General features: G+C 43.5%; 1 protein-coding gene across 1 annotated transcript in view; it reads right to left on the bottom strand.

Moving 5' to 3' along the window:
* LOC311110501 (calcium-activated potassium channel subunit alpha-1a-like) overlaps positions 1 to 20,036 on the bottom strand; it is a gene marked incomplete at its 5' end in the record, with an annotated part of 307,325 nt that overhangs the window by 12,775 nt on the left and 274,514 nt on the right. Inside the window, 5 exons of the mRNA XM_084153022.1 lie at positions 5,839 to 5,864; positions 6,335 to 6,448; positions 11,156 to 11,348; positions 12,153 to 12,377; positions 13,830 to 13,956. Coding sequence (XP_084009148.1) covers positions 5,839 to 5,864; positions 6,335 to 6,448; positions 11,156 to 11,348; positions 12,153 to 12,377; positions 13,830 to 13,956 — 685 coding nt within the window. The remainder of the gene's footprint in view (positions 1 to 5,838; positions 5,865 to 6,334; positions 6,449 to 11,155; positions 11,349 to 12,152; positions 12,378 to 13,829; positions 13,957 to 20,036) is intronic.

The following is a 20,036-nucleotide window of genomic DNA, read 5'->3' as shown; positions in this document are numbered from 1 at the left end:
CTGGAGCTTCGTTGATATCTCAGATAAGAACATGTGCGGTCACATCGTTACCTATTGAGATATTAAGGTATTTACCTTTTCCTGAAAGTCAAATTATTATATAAATCAATAATAATATATATAGAGCTGTGGGGTAAATTCACATAGCCACAGCCTGCTTTTAAAGTTCGAAGCAATACTACATTCTGAAAAGGGTTAGGGTTGAAAAATCTACAGTGAGGGAAAAAAGTATTTGATCCCCTGCTGATTTTGTACGTTTGCCCACTGACAAAGAAATTATCAGTCTATAATTTTAATGGTAGGTTTATTTGAACAGTGAGAGACAGAATAACAACCAAAAAATCCAGAAAAACGCATGTCAAAAATGTTATGAATTGATTTGCATTTTAATGAGGGAAATAAGTATTTGACCCCTCTGCAAAACATGACTTAGTACTTGGTGGCAAAACCCTTGTTGGCAATCACAGAGGTCAGACGTTTCTTGTAGTTGGCCACCAGGTTTGCACACATCTCAGAAGGGATTTTGTCCCACTTCTCTTTGCAGATCTTCTCTAAGTCATTAAGGTTTCGAGGCTGATGTTTGGCAACTCGAACCTTCAGCTCCCTCTACAGATTTTCTATGGGATTAAGGTCTGGAGACTGGCTAGGCCACTCCAGGACCTTAATGTGCTTCTTCTTGAGCCACTCCTTTGTTGCCTTGACCGTGTGTTTTGGGTCATTGTCATGCTGGAATATCCATCCACGACCCATTTTCAATGCCCTGGCTGAGGGAAGGAGGTTCTCACCCAAGATTTGACGGTACATGGCCCCGTCCATCATCCCTTTGATGCGGTGAAGTTGTCCTGTCCCCTTAGCAGAAAAACACCCCCAAAGCATAATGTTTCCACCTCCATGTTTGATGGTGGGGAGGGTGTTCTTGGGGTCATAGGCAGCATTCCACCTCCTCCAAACACGGCGAGTTGAGTTGATGCCAAAGAGCTCGATTTTGGTCTCATCTGACCACAACACTTTCACCCAGTTCTCCTCTGAATCATTCAGATGTTGTGGCAAACTTCAGACGGGCCTGTATATGTGCTTTCTTGAGCAGGGGGACCTTGCGGGCGCTGCAGGATTTCAGTCCTTCACGGCGTAGTGTGTTACCAATTGTTTTCTTGGAGTCTATGGTCCCAGCTGCCTTGAGATCATTGACAAGATCCTCCCGTGTAGTTCTAGGCTGATTCCTCACCGTTCTCATGATCATTGCAACTCCACGAGGTGAGATCTTGCATGGAGCCCCAGGCCGAGGGAGATTGACAGTTATTTTGTGTTTCTTCCATTTGCGAATAATCGCACCAATTGTTGTCACCTTCTCACCAAGCTGCTTGGCGATGGTCTTGTAGCCCATTCCAGCCTTGTGTAGGTCTACAATCTTGTCCCTGACATCCTTGGAGAGCTCTTTGGTCTTGGCCATGGTGGAGAGTTTGGAATCTGATTGATTGATTGCTTCTGTGGACAGGTGTCTTTTATACAGGTAACAAACTGAGATTAGGAGCACTCCCTTTAAGAGTGTGCTCCTAATCTCAGCTCGTTACCTGTATAAAAGACACCTGGGAGCCAGAAATCTTTCTGATTGAGAGGGTGTCAAATAGTTATTTCCCTCATTAAAATGCAAATCAATTTATAACATTTTTGACATGCGTTTTTTCTGGATTCTTTTGTTGTTATTCTGTCTCTCACTGTTCAAATAAACCTACCATTAACATTATAGACTGATCATTTCTTTGTCAGTGGGCAAATGTACAAAATCAGCAGGGGATCAAATACTTTTTTCCCTCACTGTATTTTTTCTGTATAGAATACTGCTAACCAGAGGAAAAGATCACGATGAAACAATCTAAAAACAAACTTCTTTAAAACCATTTGTAAAGACAACTTTCCCTAGTAGAACATCCTCAGATGTGAGGATTCGTTTGCTAGTGCCAGTGGACAAGAGGCTGAGATCCAACTGTATTTGAAGAGTGTTTCACACAACACAAGCCTTTCTTTGACCCCTTCAACATGAAGGCTTTAGGTCTGGAGGAAACAAAAAACAAAAAACATCTAAACAGCTTAAAGGTTTGAGTTGTAGTTTTAAGTTTATTTAAAAAAAATCAGATTTCTTCCCAGGAATCCTCTGTGCTGCGGAGGAACAGACATGTCAGTCAACCAGACAAGCAGGCTGATGATGCAAACAGGCCCAGGCCAAAGAGACTGAACCGGGGGTTGGTGGGGTGTAGAGGGAAGGGTGTAGAGGCTGGGGTTCGGGGTGGTGGGTGTGATATGAAAACAGCCACAAGGACAGACCGAGCAATGATCAAAGTGCAAGAGCGATGCTTTGACAAACGAAATGCAAGGAAAAAAATAAAAACACCACGGAAAAAAATCATTAAATAAAAAAAAGGCCAAAACAAGACAGTAAATGTTCAACCAGAAACAGAGAACAAAAAATCTAAATGTGTTCAAAGTGAAGCCATGGGAGCAGCCAGCGAGTGCCTCGGCTGTAGCCTGATAGATCAAGACAAGCGGATGAAGAAAGGAGAGAGAGAGGGAGAGAGAATGGGAGGGAGTTAGAGAGAGAAAAAGAAAGAGAGAGGTGAGAGTGTGAGAGAGTGTGAGAGAGAGTGAGAGAATGGTGAGAGAGAGTGTGAGAGAGAGAGGTGAGAGTGTGAGAGAAAGTGTGAGAGAGGGTGAGAGAGAGGTGAGAGAGTGAGAGATAGGTGATAAAGAGGTGAGAAAGAGGTGAGAGAGTGTGAGAGAGAATGTGAGAGAAGGAGTGTGAGAGAGTGTGAGAGAGAGGTGAGAGAGTGAGAGATAGGTGAGAGAGTGTGAGAGATAGGTGAGAGAGGTGAGAGAGAGTGTGAGAGAAAGTGGTGAGAGAGGTGAGAGAGGTGAGAGAAAGTGTGAGAGAGAAGAGAAAGAGGTGAGAAGGAGGTGAGAGAGAGTGTGAGAGAAAGGTGAGAGAGTGTGAGAGAGTGTGAGATAGGTGAGAGAGGTGAGAGAGTGTGAGAGAGTGTGTGAGAGAGAGTGAGAGAATGGTGAGAGAGAGTGTGAGAGAGAGTGAGAGAGCGTGAGAGAAAGTGTGAGAGAGGGTGAGAGATGAGAGAGTGAGAGATAGGTGATAAAGAGGTGAGAAAGATGTGAGAGAGGGTGTGAGAGAGTGTGAGAGAGAGTGTGTGAGAGAGAGTGTGAGAGAGTGTGAGAGATGTGAGAGAGAGGTGAGAGAGAGTGTGAGAGAGAGTTGTGAGAGAGAGTGTGAGAGAGAGGTGAGAGATATGTGAGAGAAAGAGTGAGAGAGATGAGAGCAAGTGTGAGAGATAGGTGAGAGAAAGTGTGAGAGAAAGTGTGAGATAGGGTGAAATAGAGGTGAGAGAGTGGTGATAAAGAGGTGTGAGAGAGAGGTAAGAGAGAGGTGAGAGAGTGTGAGAGAGTGTGTGAGAGAGAGTTGAGAGAAAGTGTGAGTTAGGGTGAAAGAGAGGTGAGAGAGAGTGTGAGAGAGTGGTGATAAAGAGGTGTGAGAGAGTATGAGAGAGAGAGAGTGTGAGAGAAAATGTGAGAGACGGTGAGAGTGTGAGAGAGAGTGTGTGAGAGACAGACAGACAGACAGACAGACAGACAGACAGACAGACAGACAGACAGACAGACAGACAGATAGACAGATAGACAGATAGACAGATAGACAGATAGACAGATAGATCGGACGGCAGCGAGCAGAGGACAAAGGCCTGGCTTACCCAGCTCAGTTATCATTTGTATGTTGATTCCAAGTTTTTTTTCCTGACTGAATGAAACCAAAGGCAGTATTTTGCCAGGTTTAGCTAACGACGGTAAGACAGTGTGGAGAGCAGAGGGGGGAGAGATAGGGTCGTTATTGGAACAGCTTCAAAGAGAAGTGAAAAAGAAAAGCAGTCTGAGACCACTCATCAGGATTAGACAGACTGAAGCTACTGTATGTAAAGGTAGCCATGACAACATGCAACTACAGCACAAGGGATTAAAGTACAGAGGGACAGATGTGACTGAACCATACCACTAAAACATTAACTGCCAATGTGTACAGCTTTTAAGACAAAGGGGGTAGAGATATACAATATTCTATACATAAACCGACTTTACGTGACATTTTCCATTTGACTTTCATCTCGACTATGGCGATGTAAAGTAGACTGACAACATAGACACTACAATTAGTGTATAGTTCCACAGAGACTGATGTTCCCTGCTTTACTCCCTCTCTTCTCCCAGGGAGGAGGAGGACAATGTTAGTGATGCTAGTACTATCTACATAATAGCCATGTCCTGACAAAATCTGCAGGGGAAATTATTCTAAATCAAGCATAGTTTAAATGATATTAAATCAAGGATACTGATTTAGAGTAGCTGTGGAATTAATTGAAATCCAACCAAATACAGCAAGACAAAAACAAACAGCTAAACTAGTTTTGTTGATTACATATGTAGTACTCAAAAACATAAACAGAGAGAGAGGCATGCAGCTTCCTGTCCCGGTGTCTCTCCCTGTCTCTGTCTCTATCTGTGTCTCCGTCTATCCCATGCCTCTCTGCTTTCTAATTGGGTCAGAGGGGAGAGATAGAGACAGAGTGGAGGGTCTCTAGTGCTTTAGTCAGAGGGGATAGAGTGGAGGGTCTCTAGTGCTTTAGTCAGAGGGGATAGAGTGGAGGGTCTCTAGTGCTTTAGTCAGAGGGGATAGAGTGGAGGGTCTCTAGTGCTTTAGTCAGAGGGGATAGAGTGGAGGGTCTCTAGTGCTTTAGTCAGAGGGGATAGAGTGGAGGGTCTCTAGTGCTTTAGTCAGAGGAGATAGAGTGGAGGGTCTCTAGTGCTTTAGTCAGAGGGGATAGAGTGGAGGGTCTCTAGTGCTTTAGTCAGAGGGGATAGAGTGGAGGGTATCTAGTGCTTTAGTCAGAGGGGATAGAGTGGAGGGTCTCTAGTGCTTTAGTCAGAGGGGATAGAGTGGAGGGTCTCTAGTGCTTTAGTCAGAGGGGATAGAGTGGAGGGTCTCTAGTGCTTTAGTCAGAGGGGATAGAGTGGAGGGTCTCTAGTGCTTTAGTCAGAGGAGATAGAGTGGTGGGTCTCTAGTGCTTTAGTCAGAGGGGATAGAGTGGAGGGTATCTAGTGCTTTAGTCAGAGGGGATAGAGTGGTGGGTCTCTAGTGCTTTAGTCAGAGGGGATAGAGTGGAGGGTCTCTAGTGCTTTAGTCAGAGGGGATAGAGTGGAGGGTCTCTAGTGCTTTAGTCAGAGGGGATAGAGTGGAGGGTCTCTAGTGCTTTAGTCAGAGGGGATAGAGTGGAGGGTCTCTAGTGCTTTAGTCAGAGGGGATAGAGTGGAGGGTCTCTAGTGCTTTAGTCAGAGGGGATAGAGTGGAGGGTCTCTAGTGCTTTAGTCAGAGGGGATAGAGTGGAGGGTCTCTAGTGCTTTAGTCAGAGGGGATAGAGTGGAGGGTCTCTAGTGCTTTAGTCAGAGGGGATAGAGTGGAGGGTCTCTAGTGCTTTAGTCAGAGGGGATAGAGTGGTGGGTCTCTAGTGCTTTAGTCAGAGGGGATGGAGTGGCTATAGCGACCCTGGTCTCTGGTCACTTAGAAGCCCTCAGAGATGTGAAACTTTCATGAGTCCCCTGGACCACAGGGAATACTAGAGAATATAGCCAGCACCATTGTTATTATTAAATGGACTCATTTTCAACCGTGGCACTTTTTTAGCTCCCTCTCACTCTCATTTTCCTCTATTTTACTCTCTCCCTCCCTCTCGCTCTCTCCATCAGGCAGTTAATGGACTAATGGTACATAGGAAAAGTGAGTGTTCTGACTTCGTAAATAGACATCTCGGCTAGAACTTCCACAAAGAGAGGGACATTTGAAATGACCACAAATGCTCGGTTTTGCATGTACAACCATACAAATCTCAGGCCAAAGTCGCTAATCGTTGTCATCAACATATCGCTAGAATTAGCCATCAAAGCCATAGAAAATTAAGAGTTTTGCCAACTACCCTCCACTTTTGCACCAAACGTTCCACAACAACAACATTCAAACCTCCATTCTAACCAGAATGCAAAAGAATGTCCACCGAACTGTTAGAGCCAACATGGCGGTCCTGAAGATTCTAAATCTCTAAGTCAGTTGACCAAACTGTGTATAATGTCACAGTATTTTCCCAACAGGCAAAACTGATTTAAATAACATCACAACAACCAGAAAGTGGTTGAAATTACATCATGATGACATCCTATGGACCTGTTTTACCCGCTATCATTAGTGAATGGTAAGTTGACGGTCAGTTGGTCAGTTGCATGTGTGTCTCACCTAGTTCAGTGATGATTGGGATGTTGGCGCCGGTGGTGACGGAGGCCTGGCGTGCTAAACCATGTACTGGACTGCTGTCTGGAGATGACCGGTCCATTCCAGGAGGCGTGAAACCTACACAGAGCACAAAAAGAAAGACACACAAAACCATTGAAACGTACAGACACTGAGAGATACACACAAAACCATTTAAAACGTACAGACACAGAGATACACACAAAACCATTTAAAACGTACAGACACAGAGATACACACAAAACCATTGAAACGTACAGACACAGAGATACACACAAAACCATTGAAACGTACAGACACTGAGAGATACACACAAAACCATTGAAACGTACAGACACTGAGAGATCCACATAAAACAAGTACTGAAATCACACAGAAAGATATACACACAAAACCATGAGATATATTATTGAAACCTACAGCACACAGACACAACAATAAAGATTGAGACAAGACCATGATATATAAATATTACAGCACAGAGAGCTACACACAATATCACACTGATCTCACATTAATACCACACTGATCTCACATTGACACCACACTGATCACACATTAATAGCACACTGATCTCACATTAATATCACACTGATCACATATTAATACCACACTGATCTCACATTAATACCACACTGATTTCACATGAATACCACACTGATCTCACATTAATATCACACTGATCACACATTAATACCACACTGATCACACATTAATATCACACTGATCTCACATTAATACCACACTGATCTCACATTAATATCACACTGATCTCACATTAATATCACACTGATCACACATTAATACCACACTGATCTCACATTAATCTCACACTGATCTCACATTAATATCACACTGATCTCACATTAATACCACACTGATCTCACATTAATACCACACTGATCACACAATAATACCACACTGATCTCACATTAATATTACATTGATCTCACATTAATATCATTTCACACATCATATACCTCAGGTTCTCATATACCACAGGTTCGGTGATTGAAAAGGTTACAAGTCATTTTGAGAAGAGAAAAAAGTGTAAACTATAATTGAAAACAACAATAAAACATTAAAATGAGAACACTATAAGTTGATCTGAGCATGTAATGCACAGTTTATGTTTGTCACGTCACCATAAGTTAGTAACACTACACTATTCAGTAAAAGCTGCTGGGCTTACTGAGAATGAAAAGATGTGAAGAGGGGGACGGAGGGGAAAATGAAGCAGGTGCTTCCTGAAAATGTCAATGTACACTACCGGTAAAATGTTTTAGAATACCTACTCATTCAAGGGTTTTTCTTTATTTTTACTATTTTCTACATTGTAGAATAATAGTGAAGACATATGGAATCACGTAGTAACCAAAAAAGTGTTAAACAAATCAAAATATATTTTAGATTTTAGATTCTTCAAATAGCCACCCTTTGCCTTGATGACAGCTTTGCACACTCTTGGCATTCTTCAACCAGCTTCACCTGGAATGCTTTTCCAACAGTCTTGAAGGAGTTCCCACATATGCTGAGCACTTGTTGGCTGCTTTTCCTTCACTCCGTAGTCCGACTCATCCCAAACCATCTCAATTTGGTTGAGGTCGGGGGATTGTGGAGGCCAGGTCATCTGATGCAGCACTCCATCACTCTCCTTCTTGGCCAAATACCCCTTACACAGCCTGGAGGTGTGTTGGGTCATTGTCCTGTTGAAAAATAAATGATAGTCCCACTAAGCCCAAACCAGATGGGATGGCGTATCGCTGCAGAATGCTGTGGTAGCCATGCTGGTTGAGTGTGCCTTGAATTCTAAATAAATCACAGACAGTGTCACCAGCAAAGCACCCCCACACCATAACACCACCTCCTCCATGCTATACGGTGGGAAATACACATGCAGAGATCATCCGTTCACCCACACCGCGTCTCACAAAGACACGGCAGTTGGAACCAAAAATCTCAAATTTGGACTCCAGACCAAAGGACACATTTCCACTGGTCTAATGTCCATTGCGCATGTTTCTTGGCACAAGCAAGTCTCTTCTTCTTACTGGTGTCCTTTACTGGTGGGTTCTTTGCAGCAATTCGACCCTGAAGGCCTGATTCACACAGTCTTCTCTGAACAGTTGATGTTGAGATGTGTCTGTTACTTGAACTTTGTGAAGCATTTATTTGGGCTAAAATTTCTGAGGCTGGTAACTCTAATGAACTTATCCTCTGCAGGCTGAGGTAACTCTGGGTATTCCATTCCTGTGGCGGTCCTCATGAGAGCCAGTTCCATCATAGCGCTTGATGGTTTTTGTGACTGCACTTGAAGAAACTTTAAAAGTTCTTGAAAGTTGTCTTAAAGTAATGACGGATTGTCGTTTCTCTTTGCTTATTTGAGCTGTTCTTGCCATAATATGGACTTGGTCTTTTACCAAATAGGGCTACCTTGTCACAACACAACTGTAAGAAGGAAAGAAATTCCACAAATTTACTTTTAAGAAGGCACACCTGTTAATTGAAATGCATTCCAGGTGACTACCTCATGAAGCTGGTTGAGAGAATGCCAAGAGTGTGCAAAGCTGTCATCAAAGCAAAGGGTGGCTAAATATATTTTGACTACATTTTTGGTTACTACATGATTCCATATGTGTTATTTCATAGTTTTTATGTCTTCACTATTATTCTACAATGTAAAACTTTGGACCGGTAGTGTAGATATTGTGCTTTTAGGGGTCAGCTGAGATACATATTTAGCATTCACATCTTTCCATCAACCTGCCTGCCTTCCATAAATGTTATATGTGCTTCATGTTGTTACCATAAAATTGGCGAAGTGGATCCTGAAAACCTTTTATCGGGAAAATAGCGGTGCAATTCCCGACCATGAAATACAAAAGCGGCGAGTGACAAGGGCATGAATTCACATTTTTGCATTTCCTCAAAGTGACAAGTAAACACCTTAAATCAGTAATGCTAGCTGCATAATGCATGACCTGTATTGTGACATCCATCATTTAGTGCTGACTAAAGCAAAACCCCACCTCATAGTTTTACAGTACAGCAGTGACAAAACATAATGCATGATGGGAATATATTCAGGTCACAAAGTTTTCGGGGTGGGGGGGGTTGTCATTTTCTGGCAAGGATCATTTCACCCTCCTCACTACAGAGGACACACCAGTTCTGCATTCATCACAAACTAGAGGCTGAACTGAAAAATCCACACCCTTGTTATGCCAGTTACTGAAACTGGGAATAGGCGAGGTTTGACAGTCTGTAGCAGTCAGAGACTGGAAGCTCACTCAGAGCATGCTTCATTTTGTTTATATCTATACAATATGACATTTATATCTCTAGAGAGTGACAACTGGGTTTTGGATATTGCCTCTAAAAATAATTATTCTTACACTATCAGAGTAGTCCAGTAGTCCAGTATACAGTATCTAACTGTGAAAGTACTCTGACAATAGATACAGGGACGTTTTTCAAACCGAGAGGGCCACGTGTAAAAATCAGTTGGGCTGCAAGCGACAAAGTTAAATGGAGAAAACGGGAGAGTTCTACACAGATCATTGACTATCAGTCACATAGTATATACTGTATAAGTGGATTCACTATAATGGTTTGACTGCATTTGGAAAAACATCTTCTAGACTTCTAGAACTTACAAACAAGAGAGGAATAGATTTTCTCACAAAACGTTGTTTTATGGCTCCCATACCATAGAGAAGAAAATGCAAGGGTGTGTGTGTGTGTGTGTGTGTGTGTGTGTGTGTGTGTGTGTGTGTGTGTGTGCTACGGATCCCGCACCTCCACCCCTCTCAGGCCCCAGGCACAACTTAGCTCTGCGATCTACAGACTACATCGTACCGTAGACCGCCGCCATGTGAACGTCTCCCCAGCGATACATCTCCTTAATGTGCACCTTCTTGCTTTACATTTCCCACCCCACATCTGAATAGATTCTCTGGGAGGAAGGAATCCACAAAGCAATACACTATTAAATAGTACCCCTGTGTGTGTGTGTGTTTCAAGTTTTATTAGTTGTGTGTGTGTGTGTGTGTGTGTGTGTGTGTGTGTGTGTGTGTGTGTGTGTGTGTGTGTGTGTGTGTGTGTGTGTGTGTGTAAAGATGATGTAAGACATAATCATTGATAACAATAGGATTCATCCATCAACCATTATGACAGAGGATATAATGTCTGTGAATACTGTTCCCATGGGGAACAGGGACCTCAGATTCAGTCTACTCATTGTGGAGCTGAGCCAGCACATCACTCACTCAGACCAGAAGAAATAACTGCATTGAACTTCTCCTAAACCATGGGGAAGTGCTTGGCATGTTTTCTGATGTTGGTTGGTCTATCTATGCTTAAGATTCAGTCCTTCCAGGTTTTTACTGTCACAGTTTTTTTTTACAAAATCACTTTTACCACCTAAAATGGTTCAGTCAAGCCACGCGTCAACAAACTTTTCCACCCGTCAGCGCAATTTTCGTGACAAACTGGACAACATAATTGCAAATTGCCATACAAAATGTCAGAATTGCCACAGCAAAATCAAGCATTTCTGCCCGCAAATATGGCCAAAATAAACACAGCGGGATCCTGGAGCAACTGATTAGTAGATGAATGGAGGAGATCCAGGATGGAATGTCATAAAGAACAGCTGAAGAAGGCTGTCTGGTGATTGGCTGCTTAAATATGATGAGACTGGATGGGACATGAGGCTTATCTGTTTTTCTGAATGCATCAAGCCCCCGCAGCCAGAACAGTACAGTGCAGAACAGTCTAGTATCTTGTAGGCCAGTCAGTCCTTACCTTGGGAGTTTGCCTGCAAGAGCCCGATGCTGTCGTCAAACTGCATAGACTTTATATTGAGCGACGCCAGAATGCATTCCTTATCCTGCAGCGAGGCGTCATCGATATTGTTCTGATTGGCCGACAGTATCACGCACATGTCGCAGAGGTTGATGTTGACAGCCCTTAAATCTGCACGACTTAATGGCGTACCCTTCAGGCGTGGTGAAGAAAAGACACAGACAGAGAGAGAGAGGAGGAAACAAATTACAGACTAAGTGAGGGGAGCTTTGGGAGATTAGATAACAAGTATTGCAGTTTTGCAGCGGTGACATTCAGCTGATCTAACTGGGCACTGGGGAATCAGAGACGTGGACTAATCTAAAGGGTAGTGGACGCTGAAGGCTAACAGCCCTGGTTTCTTAGGGCTCTCTGCTACTTAGTCAAGCCAGCGTTAACAAGCTCTAAAGAAGGCAGCCATGCCAGAGTTTCACAGGGAAGAGAAGCTGCAGCACATTTTAACTTCATATGAATAGGCAGCATTTGTCACTGCTGTGAATGGAAGATTGAATTCAGGAACCAGTTGTGGAATTGACAGGAACAGCCACAACACCACCAACAACAACCACAACTAATCACAAATAAATCCACTATATCACTAACTAAAGCGATACTTCTATTACTGCTTTACTACTGCTTTCAGTCATTTGACCCTTCACCTTACATTGTTTCCGTTCAGACAGGGTGAGGCAATAAAGGGAAGAGAGCTCATAAGTCAACTGAGATAAGAAAATAGAAGTAAACTGTCTCAAAATAACAACAATGTGTACTTTTCCGGATCAGATGTGTTGTACAGCTGGGTTTGGTATTAAATCCTGGAGCGTTGTTACACTGGTCTACTCACAGATAGTACGGATGGTATGATATGGTATTGTATTGTATTGTGTTGTATTGTAAGTGCATGATGTTGTCGTTGTATAACTTTGGCCGTAACGGTAGGTATTACAGCGGTACTCACAGGTAGTATGGAGACCTTGGGGAAGTTGTGTAGGGTTTCCCACTCTCTCCTCAGGTACTCCAGCGAGCCCACAAACACTATGGGTTTCAGTTCGTGATAGTGGAAGTTGCTGGCTCTCAAAGGCATCACCAAGTTTCGCAGCCCCACTAGAGCGGACGTGACATCTCCAAATATACAGACCACTACATGGCCGCTCAACACCGTCATGGATGCCTCACTCCGAGTCTGAGCATGGAGAGAGAGAGAGAGAGGGGAGAGAGGAGGGAGAGAGTGGTGAGAAACATGGAGACAGAGAGAGAGAGAGAGAGAAAGAATAATAGGGCGAGAAAGAAAGAAAGAAAGAAAGAAAGAAAGAAAGAAAGAAAGAAAGAAAGAAAGAAAGAAAGAAAGAAAGAAAGAAAGAAAGAAAGAAAGAAAGAAAGAAAGAAAGAAAGAAAGAAAGAAAGAAAGAAAGAAAGAAAGAAAGAAAGAAAGAAAGAAAGAAAGAAAGAAAGAAAGAAAGAAAGAAAGAAAGAAAGAAAGAAAGAAAGAAAGAAAGAAAGTAAGAAAGAAAGAAAATAAAGAAAATAAAGGAGGGGACAAACACATCACTGTCAGAAAACAGAGAAAGGCAGAGTGCTGATGAGAAACCCTGCAGTCCCACCCTTTGAGGTGTTAGGCTCAAGGTGAACACTGCACAGCTCAATGCAGTTGATACTCTAAATGGTTAAGGAGTAAGGTGTATAAAACTGCTTTTCAAAGCCATGCTTGTGGAGGTTTTATACTATGACCCAGTACATAGAAAACAGTAGACTCACCTTGGAACAACAGAGGCATTGAGAGAAATGTGGATATACATTATTAGTATGTGGTTGTTACTGCTATGTGAGGGAAACTGTTTCTTTAGAGCCTACCGTACCTCAACAATACTTAATTCTCAGCCCAATCAGTGCTAATACTAATGGCCAACTCCATAATAATATTTATCATCCTACAGAGCTAAAAACAGTATGAACATGATTGGGAAAAGTCTAGTATCTTTTGCATTTATTAAGGATTCCCCTTAGCTGCTGCCATGGCAACAGCTACTCTTCCTGGGGTCCAGCAACATTAAGGCAGTTACATACAATTACAAATATTACATAACATTACATTTCATAACACTTTTCACAACACATTAAGTGTGTGCCCTCAGGCCACTACTCAACTATCACATATCTACAATACAAAATCCATGTGTACGTGTGTGTATCATCAAACTGAAAATCACCTTTGGAGTCACACGTACTGTAGAACAACACCTACCATATCTGTTGATGGATAGGTACTGTATCCCTGCACTGGATGTTAATAACCATGGTTCAACTCAGTTAACTCTACAGGAGGGTTGTCATGGTACCAGTATCAAAATACTACTATACTATATGAAAACACGAAGCAGAATAAACTCCTAAAAAATCAGCTTTATGTCAAATGTTCTGTGCTATAGCTTGGAAAATAAACAAATGTAACTCTGTGGGACAACATATGGCTGTTTTCCTCAAGAAATAAAATCTGCTTCATGCTTTGTTTGCTTGCCATGCTACTTCTGAGTGTGGTAATACTGGTGTCATGACAACCCTACAATACTGGTGTCATGACAACCCTACAATACTGGTGTCATGACAACCCTACAGGGAGACGTAGATGACTACTCACCAGGATGACCTTCTCAATCTCTTTAGACGGACACCAGTGGAACATTCCTGTGGAGTCATACTGCTTCATGTTCATGTCCATGTTCTCGATCTGCTCATTCCCAGGGATTAGTAGAGGATCATGTCTGCTGAGGGGACACAACACAACAACCAACCAACAGTATGAGCTGGGGACTACCATGGTCAAGTTGATGGTATTTGGTTCTTATGTGTTTTATTATTACCTAGGTTTGGTTGAAACCTAAAACTACCACTCACTATCATTTCTTTATCTAACCCTAGATGCCACAGCTACCCAGTCATCAGAAAGTTGCTGAAGGATATTGGTAGCAGCATTGGGGACAGAGCAAGGCCTGAGTGTCCACTATGTCACCTCTGACAAATCTGACTTTGTGGCATGAGAATGGAGCACCAATTAAAGGCTTTTAGCCCAGTCACGCTCGCTCACGACGCTGACAACAGTAAAAGTTCCAACAGGACTTTAAATATTTCAGGAATTTGAACCAATCACATTTTGCTTTTACAACTGATGCAAATGAATGATTCATCAGCAGCGTGTCACCAGCAAACTGGCTGATGCGCAGCGACAGGCCGCTGACTTTTATCAGCTGTAACGTTAACACTGACCATGGAAGAGGGGAGTGAAGCTTCTTCTCTGAAAGACATAGTGTGGTCCCTTTCTGATTACATATAAATGGGAGGATTTGAAACTATACCGTGCACATTTTAATTATATCCCATAATTAACACACCTGATTAGACTAATCGATGGCTTGGTGACCTAGGTTGCTTACAGTAATTAAATCAGCCGTGTTAGTGCTGGGCTAGAACAAATGTGCACCCCATAGGGGTCCCCCAAGATTGAGAAACACGGAGTCAGAGAGTGTCTGAGCTGAGAGCCAGGGGCCAGACTACAAAGGCTTCTGTCTGATGTCTACCATGAGGCTATAGGGAATTCACTCCCTCTCTGTCGGTATCACCTCAGAAACCCTTACGCTGGGGTCACACGATGCGACTTTCACACAATTTTAGTTGCAAGTGACATAATTTCAAGCAACTTTGCTGATACACAAAACAACTCAACACACAACTGAAATTGCATGCAACAGCCAATCAAATTGAAGCTGCTTTAGTCATATCATTCCATATGGGTTGAGAATTCTAAACTCACCTAATGCCATCTGCTGCATTAAATCGTGATTTCACAAATTATTTATTTATCCAACCATTTGGTTATTGTATGAGGATCGATTTTGACAAAATGCTGGCTGTACAATTTAGCTAGCTAGCCAAAATGAAATTGCCAGCACTGTTCTAACCAAACTAGTAACGAGCTAACCAAGCTAGCAGATAACTAAGCTAGCTAGCTAGCTAACATTAGTGGAGTTCATGTTGAACAATTTCAGTTGAAACTGGTAAGAGAGAGGTCTGGGTTCACTTAAAAAATACATTCATTGACTGCCAAAGCATGTACATAAACCTTTACTAGCCTTGATGCCAATATTTAATTATACAGCTCCCGTTTGGCAAATGTCTCTTCTGTCCAGCTTGATCACTGCTCCTGCAGCACTGACAGCTGTGTTGACAAGACAACTGGGCCGGAGTTCAGAACCTTCAAATGGATCATGTGACAAAAGCATTCATTTTGATTGGCTGTTACTTGCAACTAGTTGCACAAAGTTGAAATTCTTGTTGCTGGGGGTGTTACACGCTTACAACCAAAGTTGCATGAAAGTCGCTTGGTGTAACGCCAGTCTTACATGTTCACAAAGCTATTGTCTGCATCATTGCCCTATGTTATTGAAAGTAAGTAAGAACCCTTAGGATAGATAATGGCGCCGGAGGAGATGGCTGCCATTTTTCGGGCTCCTAACCAATTGTGCTATTGTGTGTGTTTTTTCGCGTTATTTGTAACTTATTTTGTACCTAATGTTTCTGCCACTGTCTCTTATGTCCGAAAAGAGCTTCTGGATATCAGGACAGCGATTACTCACCTCGTACTGGACAAATCGTTTTTTCTTTAACAAGTCGGGCACAAAGGATTTACTTCAGACACCCGACAAGGCCCAAATCCCCGTCATTCGCAGGATAAAGAGACAGAGATATCGGGGACGTAGGTTGAGTGCCTTGTAAGGATCCGGCGGCGAGTGGGTAATCTGCCTCTACCATCAGTCCTATTAGCCAATGTATAATCATTGGAAAACAAAATCGACGAGCTACGATCACGAATATCCTACCAACGGGACATTAAAAACTGTAGTATCTTATGATTCACCGAGTCATGGCTGAACGACAACATGGATAACATACAGCTGGCGGGGTTTATGCTGCATCAGCAAGATAGAACAGCTGCCTCCGGTAAGACAAGGGGTGGCAGCCTGTGTATATTTGTAAACAACAGCTGGTGCACGAAATCTAATATTAAGGAAGTCTCAAGGTTTTGCTCGCCTGAGGTAGAGTATCTCATGATAAGCTGTAGACCACACTATTTACCAATTTTTCGAAGTTGTCTATTTACCACCACAAACCGATGCTGGCACTAAGACCGCACTCAATGAGCTGTATAAGGCCATAAGCAAACAGGAAAACGCTCATCCAGAGGCGGCGCTCCTAGTGGCCGGGGAATGCAGGGAAACTTAAATCCATTTTACCTCATTTCTACCAGTATATTACATTTACATTTTAGTCATTTAGCAGACACTCTTATCCAGAGCGACTTACAGTTAGTGAGTGCATACATTTTTCCTACTGGTAAATGTGCAACAAGAGGAAAATCCATTCTAGACCACCTTTACTCCACACACAGAGACGCGTACAAAGCTATCCCTCGCCCTCCATTTGGCAAATCTGACCATAATTCAAGCCTCCTGATTCCTGCTTAAAAGCAAAAACTAAAGCAGGAAACACCAGTGACTCGGTCAATAAAGAAGTGATCAGATGACGCAGATGCTAAGCTACAGGACTGTTTTGCTAGCACAGACTGGAATATGTTCTGGGATTCTTCCGATAGCATTGAGGAGTACACCACATCAGTCACTGGCTTCATCAATAAGTACATTGATGACGTCGTCCCCACAGTGACCGTACATACCCCAACCAGAAGCCATGGATTACAGGGAACATCCGCACTGAGCTAAAGGGTAGAGCTGCCGCTTACAAGGAGAGGGACTCTAACCTGGACACTTATAAGAAATCCCGCTATGCCTCCGACGAACCATCAAACAGGCAAAGAGTCAATACAGGACTAAGATTGAATCGTACTACACCGGCTCCGACGCTCGTCAGATGTGGCAGGGCTTGCAAACTATTACAGACTAAAAAGGGAAGCACAGCCGCGAGCTGCCCAGTGACATGAGCCTACTAGACGAGCTAAATTACTTCTATGCTCGCTTCGAGGCAAGCAACACTGAAGAATGCATGAGAGCATCAGCTGTTCCGGACGACTGTGTGATCACGCTCTCCTTAGCCGATGTGAGTAAGACCTTTAAACAGGTCAACATTCACAAGGCCGCAGGGTCAGACAGATTACCAGGACGTGTACTCCGAGCATGCGCGGACCAACTGGAAAGTGTCTTCACTGCCATTTTCAACCTCTCCCTGACTGAGTCTGTAATACCAACATGTTTCAAGCAGACCACCATAGTCCCTGTGCCCAAGAACACTAAGGTAACCTGCCTAAATGACCACAGACCCGTAGCACTCACGTCTGAAGCCATGAAGTGCTTTGAAAGGCTGGTCATGGCTCACATCAACACAATTATCCCAGAAACCCTAGACCCACTCCAATTTGCATACCGCCCCAACAGATCCACAGATGATGCAATCTCTATTGCACTCCACACTGCCCTTTCCCAACCTGGACAAAAGGAACACCTACGTGAGAATGCTATTCATTGACTACAGCTCAGCGTTCAACACCATAGTGCCCTCAAAGCACATCACTAAGCTAAGGACCCTGGGACTAAACACCTCCCTCTGCAACTGGATCCTGGACTTCCTGACGGGCCGCCCCCAGGTGGTAAGGGTAGGTAACAACACATCTGCCACGCTGACCCTCAACACGGGGGCCCCTCAGTGGTGCGTGCTCAGTCCCCTCCTGTACTCCCTGTTCACCCACGACTGCATGGCCAGGCACGACTCCAACACCATCATTAAGTTTGCCGACGACACAACAGTGGTAGGCCTGATCACCGACAACGATGAGACAGCCTAGAGGGAGGAGGTCAGAGACCTGGCCAGGTGGTGCCAGAATAACAACCTCTCCCTCAACGTGATCAAGACAAAGGAGATGATTGTGGACTACAGAAAAAGGAGGACCGAGCACGCCCCCATTCTCATCGACGGGGCTGTAGTGGAGCAGGGTGAGACAAACTATCATGGTCCAAACACACCAAGACAGTCGTGAAGAGGGCACAACAAAGCCTATTCCCCTTCAGGAGATTGAAAAGATTTAGCATGAGTCCTCAGATCCTAAAAAGGTTATACAGCTGCACCATCGAGAGCATCCTGACTGGTTGCATCACTGCCTGGTATGGCAACTGCTCCGACCGCAAGGCACTACAGAGGGTGGTGCGTACGGCCCAGTACATCACTGGGGCCAAGCTTCCTGCCATCCAGGAGCTCTATACCAGGCGGTGTCAGAGGAAGGCCCTAAAAATTGTCAAAGACTCCAGCCACTCTAGACATAGACTGTTCTCTCTGCTACCGCACGGCGAGCTGTACCGGAGCGCCAAGTCTAGGTCCAAAAGACTTCTTAACAGCTTCTACCCCCAAGCCATGAGACTCCTGAACAGCTAATAATGGCTACCCTCTTTTACGCTGCTGCTACTCTCTGTTTATTATCTATGCATAGTCACTTTAATAACTCTACCTACATGTACATATTACCTCAATTACCTCAACTAACCAGTGCCCAAGCACATTGACTCCGTACCAGTACCCCCTGTATATAGCCTCGCTACTGCTCTTTAATGATTTGTTATTTATTTCTATTTTTCATTTAATTTTTTATTTATACATTTTTTACTTAACACTTATTTTTCTTAAAACTGTACTGTTGGTTTGGTTAAGGGCTTGTAAGTAAGCATTTCACTGTAAGGTCTACACCTGTTGGATTTCGGCACATGTGACAAAAACAATCTGATTAGATTTGATTGAATGTCCTGAAAACGTTTTTTTTTTTTTTTTTTACTGTATTTTGTATTCAAAATATTATTATGCCTAGGTGGGTGTCCGAATAATTTGTTTAAAATAATTTTTCGAAGACTTATATCGACACTCGTCTTTTTAACAAATTCAAGAGCAGGGTAAGAAATGGCTTCGTACAGTATCTTTGTGTTTCTTTTTGAGGGTGGCATAATGTGTGAGAAAACATCATTGGTGTTTGACACACAGCTCCTTCCATCACACTCTCTGTTCTATCACCAGTGGCACTCTGTGTGACAAGTCTCTCCGATGCTCTCTCCTCCTTCACTCCTCCTACATTTGGCTTTCATTTCATTGCAAGAAATATCACATCAAAAACGTGTAAATTAGTTCCCTACCTCCATTCCTCTCTCTCTTCTTGTCTCGCTATCTCTCTCTTTACCTCCCTCCCTTTGTCTCTCTCTCTCTCATTCTCTCTCGCTCTTTCTCTCTCGCTCGCTCTCTCGCCATCTCTCTCTCCATCTCTCTCTCCATCTCTCTCTCCATCTCTCTCTCCATCTCTCTCTGTCTGTATGTAGATAGATTAAATCAGTTGGTGCAGGTGTTAATAACTCTGACAGCGTTTAGTGCTTTTACACCCTGGCTGAATATTTCATTCTGAGCCGCATGTTGCGCCACTCTCCACGAGTCCCTGTCACTTCAATCAGAGCATGTGGGGGCTGACTGGTGCAGGCAGGCAGGCACCTCCTCCTCCACTGCCAAAGACGGCTATCTTTCACACAACTGTCAGCGATGTGACTGCCTGCCTGCCTGTCTTTCGGTCTTCCTGTTTGTCAAGAGCCCTGTATGTTTCCTCTCCTCTCCTCTCCTCTCCCTTCTTCTTCTCCTCTCCTATTTCCTCTCATCTCCTCCTCTCCTTTCCATTCACCCCTCTTTTTCTCTCCTCTCCTCCTCCCCTCTCCTCTCCCCTTCTCTCCCTCTCTCCTCTACCCTAGAACCAATCAGGGGAACTGGAGGGTAACAGACATGACATTTGTGTCCGCCACACCACGCCCAGGGGACA

This window comes from Coregonus lavaretus (genome assembly GCF_964263955.1).
Source record: "Coregonus lavaretus genome assembly, chromosome: 36".
Classification (NCBI taxonomy): domain Eukaryota; kingdom Metazoa; phylum Chordata; class Actinopteri; order Salmoniformes; family Salmonidae; genus Coregonus; species Coregonus lavaretus.
Note: the sequence above shows the minus strand (reverse complement) of the source record. Positions and strands in the feature narration are given on the sequence as shown.